General features: G+C 47.6%; 1 protein-coding gene across 2 annotated transcripts in view; it reads right to left on the bottom strand.

Moving 5' to 3' along the window:
- NPAS2 (neuronal PAS domain protein 2) overlaps window positions 1-17,870 on the bottom strand; it is a 363,736-nt gene that overhangs the window by 136,076 nt on the left and 209,790 nt on the right. For both annotated transcript variants that reach the window (XM_033949438.1, XM_033949439.1), the window contains exon 7: window positions 1,499-1,612. In XM_033949438.1, the coding sequence (XP_033805329.1) occupies window positions 1,499-1,612 (114 nt within the window). The remainder of the gene's footprint in view (window positions 1-1,498; window positions 1,613-17,870) is intronic.

Genomic DNA, 17,870 nt, shown 5'->3' with positions numbered 1-17,870 from the left:
GTTGAGAGATCCATCCAGACAACTGATTATATAGAAATGGTTTCAGTTTTCTTCTGAATATTAAGTAGTTCATTTCCTTCCTGGTGTTGATGGGTAGGTTGTTTTAAGTTTTGATGGCAACATAGGTGAACAGAGAGTTGAAAATATGTTTGTACTTGATTCCTTTGGGAGAAGGGAGAATCATTAGTGAACTGCTGGAGATTCAGGCAGATGTGAGGTGAGGTATGAGAAAAGATGGATCAGAGCTTCTGTGAAATATTATGCAGGATATTTTGAAGGAGGTCCGGGAGGCCATAGGTAGCCAGTGCAGCATGTTTATTTTATCATACGTCTATTTTACTATGTACTTGTTTTATAATGTGTCTATTTTAAATACTATGGGGCTCATAATCGAAAGAGAAAAACATCTAAAAACCGGCCTAAGTTGGCACTTGGATGATCTTAAATGAAAGACGTCCAAGTGCCGATAATAAAAACGGGTTTTGGACGTATTTCTAAACGACCTAGGCCTCCATAGTGCCGCTGAACGACCATCGTTAAACAGGGCAGTTTAGGAGAAGTGCCGAGGGCAGGAGTTGGGCGGGACGTGGGAAGGCTTAGACTTAGTCGTACAGCATGTATAACCGAACGTTATACAGTCCAGGATTGATGGAACTTGTACGTTGTGACTTAGACCATTTAAAACATGGTCTAAGTCACAAAAACCCACCTAAAATCACCAAATAAGCACTGCAAACGCATAATACAGACCCCCACACACACTACCCCAGTAATCACCGCTTCCCCCCACATAAAAATCGTAATCACACCTTTAAAATTCAGCCTCCAGACCATCATCACCTGGCAGCCTGGCATAGGAAAGCCTAGTCATCTCCTAGTCGTCCAGCACAGAGGCGGCTTAAGCTGTCTTGGGGATGGGTTAGGGAATCATGGTTAGGAGGATCCATGCCCATAAGCCCCTGGAATCACTGTATTGATACTTAAACATGTGCACTCCTCTATACACCCCCAAAACCCTTTTTTACTGGCATATAAGTTGCTCCTGCAGCCATAAGGGCTATTAGGGTGGTAGATAAGTGGGTCTAGGGGATTCTGGAGGTGGTTTGGGGGGGCTCACCATGACCTATAAGGGAGCTGTAGTGAGGAGAAGACATGGCACCCTATTTGTAAAGTTCACAGCAGTGCCCTGTAAGGTACACCACTATTTAGGTGCCATGTTTGGGTGTTCAGTCCATTACTTTGCAGACCCCTCCCACATCCAATAGGGCTTGTTCTAGGCATTTTTGACTTGGACGAAAAGTTGGACGAAAATATGGTATAAAGATAGATGATTTAGTGGCTTGGACGATCAGATCAGCAGGACGTATAGTTAAATGATTTTCAAAACCAAAAAAATTTTGGTTGTATTTTTCGAAAATGTGTTGGAGAACTTATTGAGGACTGTGCTTGCCAACATGACTTAGAGGTATTTCTGTATTTCTATATAGCTTGGACTTACCATTGTTGCATGATCGGAAATTTCCCACAAATTTAATATATTCATATGTTGGAAATTCCTTTGGGTTCAAACTGCCTCTCAGAAGATGACAGCAAAATTCCAAATCATTGTTAGCTGAATTGTTGGAAACAAATAAACAAAAAAGGACACAGAAATTATAAAAGCCTATCAAAGATGCAAAAATCCCCCCCCCCCCACAACAAAACCCAATATTTGGTTAGAAAAGCTTACACAGACAGGTTTTATGAATGCTTGGTTTCATAGGCCTCAGAACAGGGGGCAGCCAAAGGTATCCTGGAACCCCAAAACGTTCCTACCCTTTCTCTCTCCCCCATGATGACTTTCTTCTCTTACCTTTCATCTGTGCATACTTAAGGCTTTCCGGCCAGCTTCTATCCCTTCTGAAACAGGAATTTTAGAGCCAGCAGCCTTTTAAAATATGATGGCCCTGCACCAGGGCTATCCATGCAACGTCTCCAACATAGCTTTTTGAGTTGCCCACCTCATGGGAGCATGGTAAGAGAATACCTCAAGGACACAGCAAGGATGAAGAGAAATGTTGAAGATGGGGGGAGGGGTGTTGAAAGACGGACACCACAAGCAGGTGGGGAGAAAAGGAGAGAAATGATGAAGAAAGGATGGTGAGGGGGAAAGAAAAGGGAGAGATGCTGAAGACCATGATGGGTTGAGAGGGAGGAGAGAAATTCTGGAAACCATATGGGGATGGGGGTGGGAGGAGTGATGGACACCAGAGGCAGAGGGGGAAGAGAGAGAAGGAGGAGGGCAGAGGAGGAGAGAAATGCTAGAAACCATTACGGGTAGAGAGAAGGATGGAGAGGAGTTTCTGCAGACCTTGGAGTGGGTGTAATGCTTGATAGTGCAAGTAAAAGGGAAGGAGAGAGGTGCTGGAGACCATGAGAGAAGGAGAGAGATGCTGTAGACCAGGGGTGCAACAATAGATTGATAGTAATAGATAAGCCTACATGGAGGAAATGATCTCAGATAAACCACTAAGGGAACATGTAAGTTTTCTCCCTTAAAACTTGTGGTTATAGGTTTCTTTCATCGATCAAAAAACCCCCATGTTATTATTTTTTGTTTTTTTATGCTTATATTTTTTGAATAAAATTTATAAAGTGTATGTTTCAATAAATATAGTTAATATGCAGAAAAGAAAATATAACTTATCTGCAATTGAAGACAGGTTAAAGTGCTCTGGTGCTCCAATCCAAGACGTGCAAAAAGCCAAAGCTGAAAAGATATTGCACACAAAACAGTTAAAGTGCTTAGTGCTCACCACAATGCACCATTTAAAGAGATAGTATGCAAAAAAGCTACTTATCTGCTGACTGGAGTAATAAAGTAAAGTGCTATAGTATAAAGTGCAAATGCTCAGATATATTGCACTTCTATTGCACTATTCGATTCAAGTATTGCACAACCCCGTCTCGGTTCATTAAACACGCTCTCAACCCTGAAGGAAATGAGTGCTTTTACGGGATAGACAATAGCAAAGGTCTATCCCGTAAAAGCACTTGTTTCCTGATGAAGCCCTCTTCAGGGTGAAACGGGACCCGTTGAGAGCGTGTTTAATGAACCGAGATGGGGTTGTGCAATACTTGAATCGAATAGTGCAATAGAAGTGCAATATATCTGAGCATTTGCACTTTATACTATAGCACTTTACTTTATTACTCCAGTCAGCAGATAAGTAGCTTTTTTGCATACTATCTCTTTAAATGGTGCATTGTGGTGAGCACTAAGCACTTTAACTGTTTTGTGTGCAATATCTTTTCAGCTTTGGCTTTTTGCACGTCTTGGATTGGAGCACCAGAGCACTTTAACCTGTCTTCAATTGCAGATAAGTTATATTTTCTTTTCTGCATATTAACTATATTTATTGAAACATACACTTTATAAATTTTATTCAAAAAATATAAGCATAAAAAAACAAAAAATAATAACATGGGGTTTTTTGATCGATGAAAGAAACCTATAACCACAAGTTTTAAGGGAGAAAACTTACATGCTCCCTTAGTGGTTTATCTGAGATCATTTCCTCCATTTAGGCTTATCTATTACTATCAACCTATTGTTGTACCTGATTATTATTGACAGTTGATATACATCTTTTACTATCCTGTTTGGTAGACCAGGGGTGCCCACCCTTTTTGGGCTTGCGAGCTACTTTTAAAATGACCAAGTCAAAATGATCTACCAACAATAAAATTTTTAAAAAAACACAAAGCACACTGTACGCATTGAAAATGTTAATCATCATTCCTATTCCAGGGTTTTTCAAAGAGGTCAAAGCAGATGACTCTATGCACTGTCACCTCACTAACAACCATACAAAAACAGACAAATACCCCCCTCCCTTTTTACTAAACCATGATAGCAGATTTTAGTGCAGGGAGCTGCGCTGAATGCCCAGCGCTGCTCTCGACGCTCATAGGCTCCCTGCGCTAAAAAACTCTATTACGGTTTAGTAAAAGAGGACCACAGTGTAAAATATAGACAGCAGATATAAAAATTCAGATACATTTTGATCACTAAATTTAAAATAAAATCATTTTTCCTACCTTGTCTGGTGCTTTCATGAGTCTCTGGTTGCACTTTTTTCTTCTGACTGTGCATCCAATCTTTCTTCCCTTCTTTTAGCCTGTATGCTTCCTCTCCTCCTGACCTCATTCCCCCCCCAACGTTTTCTTCCTCTCTCCCTGCCCTCTCTTTTTTTCTCTCTTCATGCCCCCTTTCTTTTTTTCTGTTTCTCTTCTTTCCTTCTGTCTCCTGCCTGCCCTCCCCCAAGCCATTGCCACTGCTGCTGCCATCGGATAACAGGCCCCCAAAGCCGCCCACCGCCGGCCAAGCTCTCCCTGCTTCGGGCCCACCAGCATTCCTCTCCCCGACGTCAATTGTGCCGTCGGAGAGGAAGTTCCGCTGGCCAAAACTTCCTCTCCGACGGCAGAATTGACGTCAGGGAGAGGAAGGCTGATCGGACCAAGATCAACCTATTGGGAGAAATGCTGCCGGGTCCTGCCTTTGAGGAAACAGAAAGTAGGCAGGACCTGGCAGCAAGAAGAGCAAATCGAAAGCTTCACTGACCTGTCTCCCGCTTTAGCCCGCGAACGGGGCTCTAACATGTGCGTGCCGGCTTCCCTTCTCTCCCCCTCCCCCCCCGACATAACTTCCGGTTTCAGAGGGAAGAGAAGGGAAGCTGGTACAAGCACACGTTAACCCCCGGAGCATAAGTTCTCCAAGCCGGTTTTTTTTTTTTAAATGTTGAGCAGCGGAGGCAGCAGCAGAATTCAGGAGCGGGCCAGTCAGGAGGGGAAAAAAGAGAAGGGAAGAAGGGAACCCGCTCTGCGATCGACTGGGGTCGCCTGAGCGAGCGACCTGCCGATCACGATCGATGTATTGGGCACCCCTGCTGTAGACAATGAAGAGTAGAGAGAAACAGAGAGATGCTAGATAAGATGGGGGAGAAGGGAAGGAGAAAAGTGATCAACATCTTGAGGGGGGAGGATGAGAGGGAAAGGTTGGGAGGAGAGATGTGTCAGATGCCATAGGAGGGTACTAAGATGGTATAAAAGGGTTGGGGTAACGCTTGGGCACCCTCCCTCTCCCCAAAAAAAGTGTTCCACTATCCAAGCTTTGTCTAGTCTCTGTTTCATGATCAAGGCTCTCTGATTTCAAACTGCAGCACATGACAAGAAATTCAGATACTTTGGGGGTGATATCAGTGACTTGAGCATGTAGAACTGTGTTTAACATGCTTAAGTACTGTAGGTGTTTATAAAATTGACAGAGTATATTTATTTATAAAATTTATGAATCGCTTAAATCTAAGCGATATACAAAAACAATTACATCCACAATTTCAACCATAATAGTACATGTTCAGAAAACAGAGGGGGCAATTCTATAGAAGAGCACCTATTTTTAGTGGTTTTTTCTTAATTCCAAAGAGGCCAGGAAGCAGGAGGTTGATCTTGGACTCTAGACCTGAATGAATTTTTGTTTCAGGAAAAATTCAAGACAAATTCACTGCATACCACCCTTCCTCTCCTGGATATGAAAGACTGCTTATGCTCCTTGGGTTTCAAAGATGTGAGTATTCATAAATTGATTCATCCTTACATAGAAAGTCTCTCCACTCATATGTAGTGCAAATAATTCACTATCAATATCAGGTTCTTCCTTTCAGATTCTCAGCAACCTCGACAGTTTCACAAAATGTTTATCTGTAGAATGGGCATCTTGATTTATCCTTAGCTAGATGATTGTTAAGTGAAGAGTTCTTCTATGTCCAGACAGGCTTGTCAAAATCAGCTTCTAGTTACTGAGTTTAATCGCAAACTATTCAAAATCAAACTTTACAATTTCACTATAGGGGCATGGCTTGGCTGCAAGACAGAATAGATGGAGGGTCTCTGAGCTCCTCCATGTAGTGCCCTTTTTAAAGTATTTATCAGTATTTACTAACCCAAAAATCTTTAATTTACTGAGATTCCTTTCTTTATTGACTAAATGGCGTCTGGAAGGCAGACAAAATTGAATGTGCCATTCGCAGCAGGGACTGCAAAAAGATCAAAACCTGATCCACCCACATCATCCAAAGTACCATTGCCAAAGGAATCAGGTGAGCAGTTTGATCAGCTGATGGCAGAGCTTAAGTCAATAAAAGACTTACTACAGGAAAATAAGGTTGAGTTAAGGGCAGTACAAGAGGAAATGGCTAACCTGTCCTTACAATTAAAGATTTGCAATGCCCACACTGAGCAGCTGGAGCAAAGGGTGATAGAATCTGAAGATCAGTTGAAAAACTGTAAAACAGAGAGGGAATTGGAGGATTTGAACAACTGGAGCAGAAGGTGTAATGTGAGATTATTGGGATTGCCTGAGGGGGTTGAGGGAACAGATCTGACAAAATTTCTGGAAGAAAATGTACATAAGTTGTTTTCCCTCAGATTTCAGTTTCCATTTGAATTTGAAAGAGCCCACTGCATTCCATCCCGAGCTGGGACTCCTCAGAGTGGCCCTAGGCCATTAATCTTTAAACTGCTCAGGTTTCAACAAGCCACTGAAATCCTTAATGCAGCCAAACAGTTGAAAAATATAAAGTGGCAACAGTCAAAGCTTTTATTTTTTTCCAGATTTTGCAAAGTTAACAGTAAATAAAAGAAAACAATTCCTGGGTCTGAGAGAGCAGCTGAGACAACTAGGGGCCAAATATGGTTTACTATATCCTGCAGTTATAAGAGTAACTCATAACAATAAAACCATACATTATGATGAGCCGGGAGCTTTGCATGAATATATTAATCAACATTCAGGAGCAATGAATTAATCAGAATTGAGATAAAGACAAGTCTGGGTTTTTTTCTTTTCAACATTCGACAGAGTTGTGAATGAATTGCTTTAATGTTTCCTAGAAGGACGATCACGTGATGCACTGAGCGGAGGCAGACACGCGCTGCCTGGGCTCCCGGGTCCCGAGTCCCGAATCGCACTGTTGCCAGCCGCCAAAGAAACGCCGGAGGTCAGCGCTTTGAAGCGCACAGAGTACCCGCTGTATGGACAGATTTCTGTCCTCGCCCGTGCCGCAGATGTCCACCCGCCTGCAAAAAAAGGACCGGGATCGAGCACAGAACGGCGGAGACAAAATGGCGCCAAGCTCCCTCACCCCGGCAATACAACAAATAGCGCCGGAGGCGCTAGCTGCACTCACCCAGGCGGTAACCGCGGCTATGCAGCCTAGCATTGACAAACTTTCAGAACAACTTTTAAAATTGGAAAACCTGCTCACAGAGACAACTAGCAGAACTACTGTTTTGGAGACCAGAGTTTCAGGAATAGATGATATACAGAGAACCCAGGCCACTACACTACAGGACCTACAGACCCTGACCCAAAAGCAGGCGGAGAGACTGGAGGACCTGGAAAATAGATCACATAGGTCCAACTTACGCTTTTTGGGTATTCCAGAAACGGTGGCGGGTCCGAAGCTGCTACAAACCCTAGAAGTATGGCTGACAAATACCTTTTCATTGCAAGAGAGCTTGGGACCTATCCGCCTAGAATGGGCGCACCGCATGGGCAGGGAACAGGCCCGGGAGGCGAGACCTAGAATGGTCATAGCCAAGCTCTTAAATTATAATCACAAAGCGGAAATTCTGCGTAAATATAAACAACTCCGGGAGACCTTAAAATTTGAAGAGTCGGAGGTCCGCATCTTTCAGGATTATTCCGCAGCCCTGACCGAACGCAGGAAGGAATTTTACCCGATTTGTTCTTCACTGGCAGAAAAGAAAATACGCTTCCTTTTTCTATATCCAGCCATTTTGCGAATACAACATCAGGGGCAGTGGCATGTTTTTGATGTAGCTGCGGAGGCAGCCCTCTTTGTGAACACCCGGGTGCTCCCCCAGTCGGACCTTACCTGACTGAGAGGGGTTCAGGAATGCACATGCCTCTTTATGACTGCGGACTTCTGAATCTGAAGTACTGGCACCTCTTTGACCCCCCGAGTTGGGGGAAATGAAACTTTCACCAGCATACTTCATATTTGGGACTATGGTTTGAGTTGATATAAATTTACCTGTTCAGTTTTACTGTTTATGTGCTAGTAGACTGTGGATGGGCTATATCCTATCTGTTCTCGTTGTTTTCGGTATGTTCTATGGTATAAGATAATTTTCCTTTTGGGGGGCTCGGGGCCTGGAGTGGCATTAATTTGTGATCTTTCACACCTTTGGGACCGCCTCGGGGCGGACCTTTAGTTGTGACCACAAACCATGTGAAAGGGGGAAAGGCAGGGATGGGAGGGTGGGGAGGGCTGGGGGTTGGATGGGGTGGAGTCCTTTGCTATTGTGGATGTATGTGAGTATGTTTAGGATGTTAGAGAGAGCGGGTCTGGCTGTTGCGATGAGATTCCTGCCAGCCGTTCTGTTTATTGCATGGCGGGCACTCGGGCAGGTCCTGAGTGCCACATGTCTGTCCTGGGTGGGGCTGGGCACCCGGGGCGGTTTATTGTTATACATGGTACATTTTCTGCATTTATTTTTTCCTCTCATACACTATAGCTAATAATCTGAAGATAGTATCATGGAACGTGTCTGGCATCACTTCCCCCATTAAGAGAACGAAAATTTTAACACAGCTGAAGCATCAAAATGTTGATATAGCATGTCTGCAGGAAACCCGCCTGACGGATACAGAACATCAGAAATTGAGGAGGTCATGGGTAGCTGCAGTTTATGCAGCCTCCTCCACACAAAAGCGAGCAGGGGTAGCGATCTTAATCCGTAAAACCTTACCACACAGAGTACAAGTGGTTGACATTGACCCTCAGGGCAGATATATTCTGATACAGGTGACAATAGGAACATATACCTTTTACCTTATGAATGTCTATGCACCTAATATTTATGATCATTCTTTCTTTGAGGGCATTACAAAATTGCTTCTGGAGCGAGTCACAGATCCAGTCTTCGTGGCGGGAGATTTTAATCAAGTCATGGACCCGAGTTGTGATCGCTCTCTGCCAGGAAGCAATTCCAGTCAGTCCCAAAATAGAGGCCTACCCTATCTTTGTGCGACTCTAGATTTAGTCGATCCCTGGAGACTATTACATACCACAGAACGAGATTATACACATCGCTCCAGAGCCCACAACACACAATCTAGAATAGATTACATTCTTACCACGAGTAGGGCGTTCCTGAATGTGGATGCAGCGGTCATAGGACCGGCGGTAATTTCGGACCATGCGATGATTTGGATTGATGTGAATGTAGGATTTGGCATACGGGGCCCTGTACGCTGGCGCTTCCCTAGTTACCTATTCTCTGATGACCATTTCAGAACTTATTTAACATCTTCAAATTACGTCAGATTAGGTCAATTGCCAAATTTCTTAGTTTATCTTCATTAAAGATACTAATCCACTCCTTTATAATATCAAAAATTGACTATTGCAACGCCCTATTTATTAACATTACACAAAAAGAAAAAAGGAGACTACAGATAATTCAGAATACGGCCATAAAATTAATTTACAATGCGAAAAAATATGACCACGTTTCCCCACTATTAATAGATGCTCACTGGTTACCGATTGGTCACAGGATTTTCTTTAAAATAATGCTTCTCATTTTTAAGACCTTAGCTTCTGGCGAACCACAATTTATTTCAAGGACACTAATCCCATATAAAACCCAACGCTCACTGCGATCATCAGATCAAAATTTACTGTCAGTACCTTCTTTGAAAATCATAGGAACAAGAAGATTGGATATGTTCACAGTGACGGGACCCCAATGGTGGAATGCCCTCTCCCAGTATATTAGATCTGAACACGATATTGTAACATTTAAAAAACTTTTAAAAACATATTTATTTAAAGATGCTTTTAATTCTTGAAACTTTTACTTGTCTTAGAGATACTCCTTGAATTGTGCTTTGGTAATTTGTACCCTTTCCTCTTGTTTTTCCCTTTTTTTTTTTTTTTTTTAAATTTCCATACCCAACATTGTAACTTTTTAACTCCTTTCCTAACCCCTTCTGTACGTTTTTATTGAAATTATATTGTTAATGTGTTAGTTTCTTTGTTTTCTCTGCTTAGACTATGTACATCGCCTAGCAATTTTAATAGGCGATTCATCAAATACTAAAATAAACTTGAAACTTGGAAGACTTCCTGGACTTCAATGGTCAGCATTGTACGAACCCGACGTTGTTTTGGAGCACAGCTAAGGTAGTACTCAGAGGAGATTGTATAGCTTATGTTATAGCGCGCAATCGCAGTCTGTCACGGGGCATTCTCCGGCTGGAAAAGGAATTAGCAACTGCCAAACGTCACTATACACAACACCCGACCCGAACTTCCAGGGAACACTTGATATCAGTGGAGACGACCCTTAATTCTTATATACACGAGCGCACGGTCAAAATGTTGTTATATCAAAAATACCGCTATCATCGCTATGGCAACCGCGTGGGGCAGTTATTAGCACGGTTGACAACTCAGGCTAGGGGTCATCGTTATGTCATGGGTTTGAGGGATGATTTGGGACGTCAGCAACATTCTATTGCACAAATAGCACAGATTTTTCAATCTCACTTTCAGAAGATTTATGGTCGCCAGGACTCGGGAGATGAACCCCTTATTAGGGACTACATAACAGATTCTGGTCTATTGCCGCTCTCTGAACCAGATGTAGAGTTTCTTAATGCAGTCATCACCCCAAAGGAATTACAAAAAGCAATCCAGCAACAAAGAAATTTCTCTGCCCCAGGGCCGGATGGCTTTACGGCTGAGTTTTATAAGCTTTTAGCGGTACAGCTTGGCCCCGTCTTACGGGACTATTACTCTCAAGCAATACAAGATGAACAATTTCCCATAGAAGCGAACGAGGCTTTAATTACTTTGATATTGAAACCTGGAAAAGAAAGCACCGCTCCCGAGTCCTATCTCTTTTAAATGTGGATATTAAAATTCTTTCTAAAATATTGGCTGATAGATTGGCAACTCTACTCCCGAATATCATTGCCCCGACACAGGTGGGCTTTGTAAAGGGAAGGCAGGCTGTGCATAATGTTCGCAAGGCATTATTATCCTTAGCGCACACTCAAAATCATCAAACCCCGATGCTGCTCCTAAGTTTGGACGCGGCGCAAGCTTTTGACCAAGTTAATTGGACATATCTATTTGAGGTGCTGAACTTCATGGGAATATCGGGTTGGTTCGCCACAGCGTTACGCACGTTATATTTGACACCACAGGCGAGAATCCTGGTTAATGACATTATTACGGATCCAATTTTCATTGAACGTGGTACCCGACAGGGATGTCCCTTGTCCCCTCTCTTATTCTTGTTATACTTGGAACCCTTTCTGCGTACAGTGTCCCTAGACCCTGATATTGTGGGAGTGGATTTTGGAGCTCATTCGCTAAAGGTGTTAGCTTTTGCGGATGATCTATTATTTATGCTCACCAACCCTGCTCACTCTATTGAACATCTACTGCAGGCGCTAAATGAATTTAGATTTTATTCAGGCTTTACTTTGAACTATCAGAAATCTGTTGCTTTAGCTAGCCCGGTGACACTACAACAGACTTGGAGTGGTCACTTTCCTTTTACTTGGGCGGCAACCTCAATTCGTTACCTGGGTGTTTGGATTCCTCGAGACCTTAAGACTCTTTATGATAGTAATATCTCCCCGCTGCTACATGACACTCTACACCACTTACAAAACTGGTCCACCTTCCCCCTTTCCGTAGCGGGCCGGGTGGCCCTCTTTAATATGGTGCTCTTTCCCAGATGGCTGTATCGTTTTCAGGTCCTACCGCTGCTCTTATCTTATACTCACAATGCACGTCTAATCAAGGGTCTCCAAAGTTTTCTATGGGGGGGCAAACGACCCCGCATGCAATTTCTTAGGATGTGTTTGCCCAGGGACAGGGGGGGATATGGATTGTTAAATGTACGATGGTATGCTATGGCCTGTCAGATGAGACACATTAATGACTGGTTTAGGGGGACATCTGATTTTTCTGCCACGCCACTGGAGCTATCTTTGTTGGCTCCGTACCATGTAAGTTATTTTTTGCATGTGGCGGACCCGAAGATACGTCCTTTGGTGTCATACTATCCGATAATTACACCGGCACGGCGAACCTGGAAATGGGTGTGTAAAACTGCTAAGCTGTCTTCTGGGGTCTCCTTGTACTTACACATTCAGGGCAATGGAGCCTTTCAGCCTGGATTACAAAATACCTCCTTTCAGAGGTGGAGCATGCAGGGACTTCAATATCTTTTCCACCTGTTTTTGGAGGAGGGAAGAATAGCACCTTTTGCGGAATTACATCGGACTTTTGATTTACAGCCTAATGACTTGTTTGCCTATTACCAGATAGCACAGTTACTTACCGTAACAGGTGTTATCCAGGGACAGCAGGCATATATTCTCACATGTGGGTGACGTCATCTACGGAGCCCCGATTCGGAAGCATTTTCAAGCAAACTTGATTGAAGATTTAAGTTTGCTCTACTGCTCCACGCATGCGTGCCTTCCTGCTCCACTAGGGGGTGCATCCCCTCGAGGTCTCCAGTTCACTTAACTAGCCAAGAAGCCAACCTCGGGGAGGTGGGCGGGTTGTGAGAATATATGCCTGCTGTCCCTGGATAACACCTGTTACGGTAAGTAACTGTGCTTTATCCCAGGACAAGCAGGCATGATATTCTCACATGTGGGTGACCTCCAAGCTTACTGAAGAGGGATGGAGGGAAGTTGGCAATTTAAGCAAACAGATTTCGCAACACCGATTGGCCGAACCGGCCATCGCTTCTGGACAGGGAGTCCAGACAGTAGTGGGAGGTGAAGGTATGAACCGAAGACCACGTGGCAGCCTTGCAGATTTCCTCAATAGGTGTGGACCTGAGGAAGGCTACGGAGGCTGCCATCGCTCGGACTTTGTGTCCCGTTACTCGACCATGCAGCGCGAGACCAGTCTGAGCGTAGCAAAAGGAGATGCAATCGGCCAACCAGTTGGACAAGGTGTGTTTGGAAACTGGGTGACCTAACCGGTTTGGGTCGAAGGACAAAAACAGTTGTGGGACTTTCCGGTGTGGCTGAGTGCGTTGGAGGTAAAAGGCCAACGCTCTTTTGCAGTCAAGAGTGTGGAGCGCCACTTCTCCGGGGTGAGAGTGGGGCTTGGGAAAAAACACAGGTAAGACAATGGACTGATTGAGATGGAAATCAGACACTATTTTAGGTAGGAACTTTGGATGGGTGCGGAGTACCACCTTGTCGTGATGGAATACCGTGAAGGGTGGGTCCGCTACCAGAGCTTGTAGCTCACTAACCCGCCGTGCGGACGTGAGCGCGAGTAGGAAAATTACCTTCCAAGTGAGGAATTTTGGATGGCATTTGTCTAGGGGCTCAAATGGAGGTTTCATTAGTTGAGCCAGAACCACGTTAAGGTCCCAAACCACCGGGGGAGGTTTGAGAGGGGGGTGGACGTTCAGCAGGCCCTTCATGAAGCGAGTGACTAAGGGATGGAGCGAGAGGGCTTTCCCTTCCAGGGGCTGATGAAAGGCCGCAATCGCACTGAGGTGTACTCGAATGGAGTTGGTCTTTAGGCCGGAATGAGATAGTTGAAGTAGATAGTCAAGGACCAGGGGGACGGGGACCGACACCGGGTCCTGGCTGTGGGAGGAGCACCAGGTTGAGAATCTGGTCCACTTTTGGGAGTAGCAGGTTCTCGTCGAGGTTTTTCTGGAGGCCTCCAATATCTCCTTGACTGATTGAGACACGGGGAGAGCAGTCAGGGGGAGAGAAACCACGCATTCAGATGAAGAGATTGAAGATTGGGATGTAACAGTGAACCCTGACCCTGTGACAGTAGAGAGGGAAACAGAGGCAGAGGCAGTGGATCTCTGACACTGAGTTGAAGTAGTAGGGAAAACCACGGCTGGCGTGGCCAGCGAGGGGCAATCAGGATCAGGGTGGCTTGTACTGTTTTCAGGTGGACCAGCGTCCGCAGTATCAGAGGAAACGGCGGGAACGCGTACAGGAACCTTCCCTCCCAGTCGAGGAGGAAGGCGTCGGCCTCGAGCCGGTCCGGGGAGTATATCCGGGAGCAGAAGAGAGGCAGCTTGTGATTGTGAGGGGACGCGAACAGGTCTATTTGAGGCGTCCCCCACCGTTCGAACACTCCTCGTAGGGCCTGAGAGTGTAGTGACCACTCGTGTGGCTGGAGGAGGCGGCTGAGTCTGTCCGCCAGGCAGTTTTGTTCTCCTTGTATGTACACCGCCCGAAGGAAGGTGTTGTTGGAGATTGCCCATTTCCAGAGGCGTAGGGCTTCCCGACAAAGGGGCCAAGACCCTGTGCCCCCTTGTTTGTTTACGTAGTACATCGCTACTTGGTTGTCGGTTCGGATGAGAACCACTCGGTCGCGGAGCAGATGTTGGAAGGCTACAGCTGCGAGGTAGATGGCCCGAAGTTCTAGCACGTTGATGTGGCAGCGACGGTCTTGTGCTGGCCACATTCCTTGGGTGCGTAGGCCGTCCAGATGGGCTCCCCAAGCGTACTCCGACGAGTCCGTGGTGAGTACCTTGCTGTGGGGTGGGGTGAGGAAGAGCAAACCTTTGGAAAGATTTGAAGAGTCGGCCCACCAGCGGAGCGATCGTTGCAATGAAGGAGTCACTGTCACGGAGTGGTCGATCGGGTCCCGGTCTTGACGCCATTGGGACGCCAGGGTCCATTGAGGGATTCTCAGGTGGAGGCGGGCGAATGGTGTGACATGGACGGTGGAGGCCATGTGGCCCAGAAGGGTCATCATCTGTCGAGCTGATACTGAGGTCAGCCGAGAGATCCTTCGGCTCAGACTTACTAACGCCTCCAGGCGCGGAGGGGGGAGGAAGGAACGGAGGCGAACCGTGTCCAGCGTGGCCCCGATGAACTGTAGGGACTGCGAGGGGCGTAGTTGAGATTTTGGGAAGTTTATTTCGAACCCCAGACTTTGTAGGTAGGTAATAGTCTGTTGGGTCGCTGAGATAACCCCTTCCTTGGACGGGGCTTTGATTAGCCAGTCGTCCAGGTAGGGGAATACCTGGAGGCCCTGGGAACGTAAGGTTGCTGCTACCACCACGAGGCACTTGGTGAAGACCCAAGGTGATGATGCTAGTCCGAAGGGGAGGACTCGGTATTGTAGGTGCCAGTCCCCTACTTGGAAACGCAAAAACTTGCGGTGAGCGGGGTGCACTGGGACATGTGTGTATGCCTCCTTGAGATCGAGGGAGCAGAGCCAGTCGCCCTCGTCGATCAAGGGGTAGAGTGTTGGTAGTGAGAGCATCCGAAACTTTTCCCGTACCAGGAATTTGTTGAGGCGTCTCAAGTCTAGTATTGGGCGTAGGTCTCCCGTTTTTTTCGGTACCAGGAAGTAACGGGAGTAGAAGCCCTTCCCCCGTTGGTCGGGGGGGGACCTTCTCCACTGCTTTCAGGCGAAGCAGGGCTCGAGCTTCGGAGAGGAGTAGAGGTAGCTGAGTCCGGTTGGGAGGGCAATTCCTTGGGGGATTGTCCGGGGGAATGGCCCGAAAGTTGAGAGAGTACCCTGATGAGATCACGCCAAGGACCCATGCGTCCGACGTGAGTTGTTCCCAGCGAGGGTAAAAGGCTTTGAGTCGACCTCCGATGGGAAGGCGGCCTGGGACTATGGCGGAGGGGGCCCGCCCCCTTCCGCGTGTCCCGTCAAAAGGACGGGGATGGTTTGGTGGTCGCGGGCGGTTGAGACTTGGGCATGGCCCTGTGATGGGCTTGCGGACGTCTGGGTGGGGGCCGCGAGAAAGCAGGGGTGGACTTTTGTGGGTAGCGGCGCGGAGGGGCCCTGTATGGCCTGGGCGCTGGCGGTTTGGGCTTTTGCCGGACAAGGGAGGCAAATGAGCGTTCATGTTCGGAGAGGCGTTTTGTCGCCGCCTCGATAGTGTCATCGAACAATTCCTTTCCCACGCAGGGGAGGTTAGCCAACCGGTCCTGTAAGTTGGGGTCCATGTCGACCAGGCGCAGCCAAGCTAGTCGGCGCATGGCGATAGCGAAGGCTGCTTCTCTGGAGGAGAGTTCGAAGCCATCGTAGGCCGCGTGGAATAGGTGAAGGCGCAGGTTGGAGAGGGACTCTAGAAGCAGGCTGAACGTTCCCTGCCGGGAGGCCGGTAGGTCAGTCTCAAAGGCTCTCAATAGTCCAATGAGATGTTTGAGGTATGAAGTGAAGGTGAAAGTGTAGCTTTGCACCCTAGAGGCCATCATTGCGTTTTGGTATAGTCTCCTGCCGAACTTGTCCAGGGTTCGGCCTTCTCGGCCTGGGGGGACCGCTGCTGAGACCCGGGACGGGTGAGCCTTTTTCAAGGAGGATTCCACTAACAGCGATTGGTGGGAGAGCTGTGGTTGCTCGAATCCGGGGTAAGGTACTGTGCGGTACTTGGCCTCCATTTTGGAGGGTACGGCCGTGACCATGTAAGGGGTCTCCAGGTTCCTGAAGAAGGCCTGTTGGAGTACCGGGTTAGGTGGTAAGCGAAGGGACTCTCTGGGCAATGATGGCATATCCAGCTCCGCCAGGTACTCCTTCGAGTATCTGGAGTCGGACTGGAGGTCTAAGTCCAATGCGTGGCCCATGTCTTGGACAAAGCGAGTGAAGGATGGACGAGATGTCCCCGGGGCCCCGTGCGGGGTCGGGGAGCGGGACCTTCGTCGGGTGGAGAAGGATAAGGAGGCTTCCCTCGAGTATCGAGGTTCATGCTCTGATCCATGCTCCGAGGCTGGGGAAGCACTGTGAGAGTGTTCCGGGGTTGTCGATCTTCGGCGTCTCGAGGAGCCCCTCGGGGACGATGCCGGGGTTAGGGGTACCGATCGATGTCGGATTGGTGATCTCGATCCGGACTCCCTCGGAGAATGCGTCCGAGGGGGAGTTCGGAGGATGCGTGGGTTGGAGAGTGATAACTCAGCCACCCTTAGTGGTCCTGTACGAGGTGTGGGAGAACGGCCTCATAGGGTTGGTGAACCTCGGGCCTTCTTGGAGGTACGGCGGTTCGAGGTTTCTGTCGTTCTAGCCCGACGTTTTGCCCCTCGGCGGTCCGCAGAGGGGGAACGTCTCGGGCGTCTCGGCGAGGAGTCCGAGGAGGATGGGATGCGGCGAGGATTGCGCACCTTTCCTCGAGGTTGTTCGGTGCGAGGCTCAGGCTGGTCTGGCACATTCGAGGTCGAGGCCGATTGAAACTGGGCCATTGCAGCGGACAGCTCCGACGTGATCATCGCTCGGAGTAGGTCCTGGAAGACGGGCACGGACAGCATCGAAGGCATGTCCCCTGCCTCGGTGCGCTCCACCGGGGGCGACCTCGTATCAGAGTATTCCCGTGTGGTGGAGGCACGGCCCGAAGGCTTGGAGGGTTTAGACGGGGCTGTAAGCATGGGGCTTCCGCCATGCGTCGCCGTTGTCCCCGAGGCTGGCTTCTTCGCTGTTACAGAACCTGAAGAGGGAAGAGGGGACTTACCCGGAGCCGAGGCTTTCTGTTGTCCCGAGGGCTTCGGGGTCGAGTCTCGAGGCAATGCCGAGGTTTCCGGGGCCGAGGTCAAGGCCGGGGCCGAGGCCAGGGCCGACCTCGAGGCCGAGGTGGAGAGTTGGTCCGGGGTGAAGAGATCCGCCATGCGGGCTTTTCTACGGCGGAGGGCCCGGTTTTGGAAAATAGCGCACTGGGGGCAGGAGTCGGTTGGATGAGTCGCCCCCAGGCAAAGGATGCACCGGCGATGCGGGTCTGTGAGAGAAAGAAGCCGCTCGCACCGGGTGCACTTTTTAAAGCCGGTCAAAGGCCGGGAC

The sequence above is a fragment of the Geotrypetes seraphini genome, chromosome 6 (assembly GCF_902459505.1).
Source record: "Geotrypetes seraphini chromosome 6, aGeoSer1.1, whole genome shotgun sequence".
Taxonomy (NCBI): domain Eukaryota; kingdom Metazoa; phylum Chordata; class Amphibia; order Gymnophiona; family Dermophiidae; genus Geotrypetes; species Geotrypetes seraphini.
This window is presented reverse-complemented; position numbering and strand designations above follow the sequence as displayed.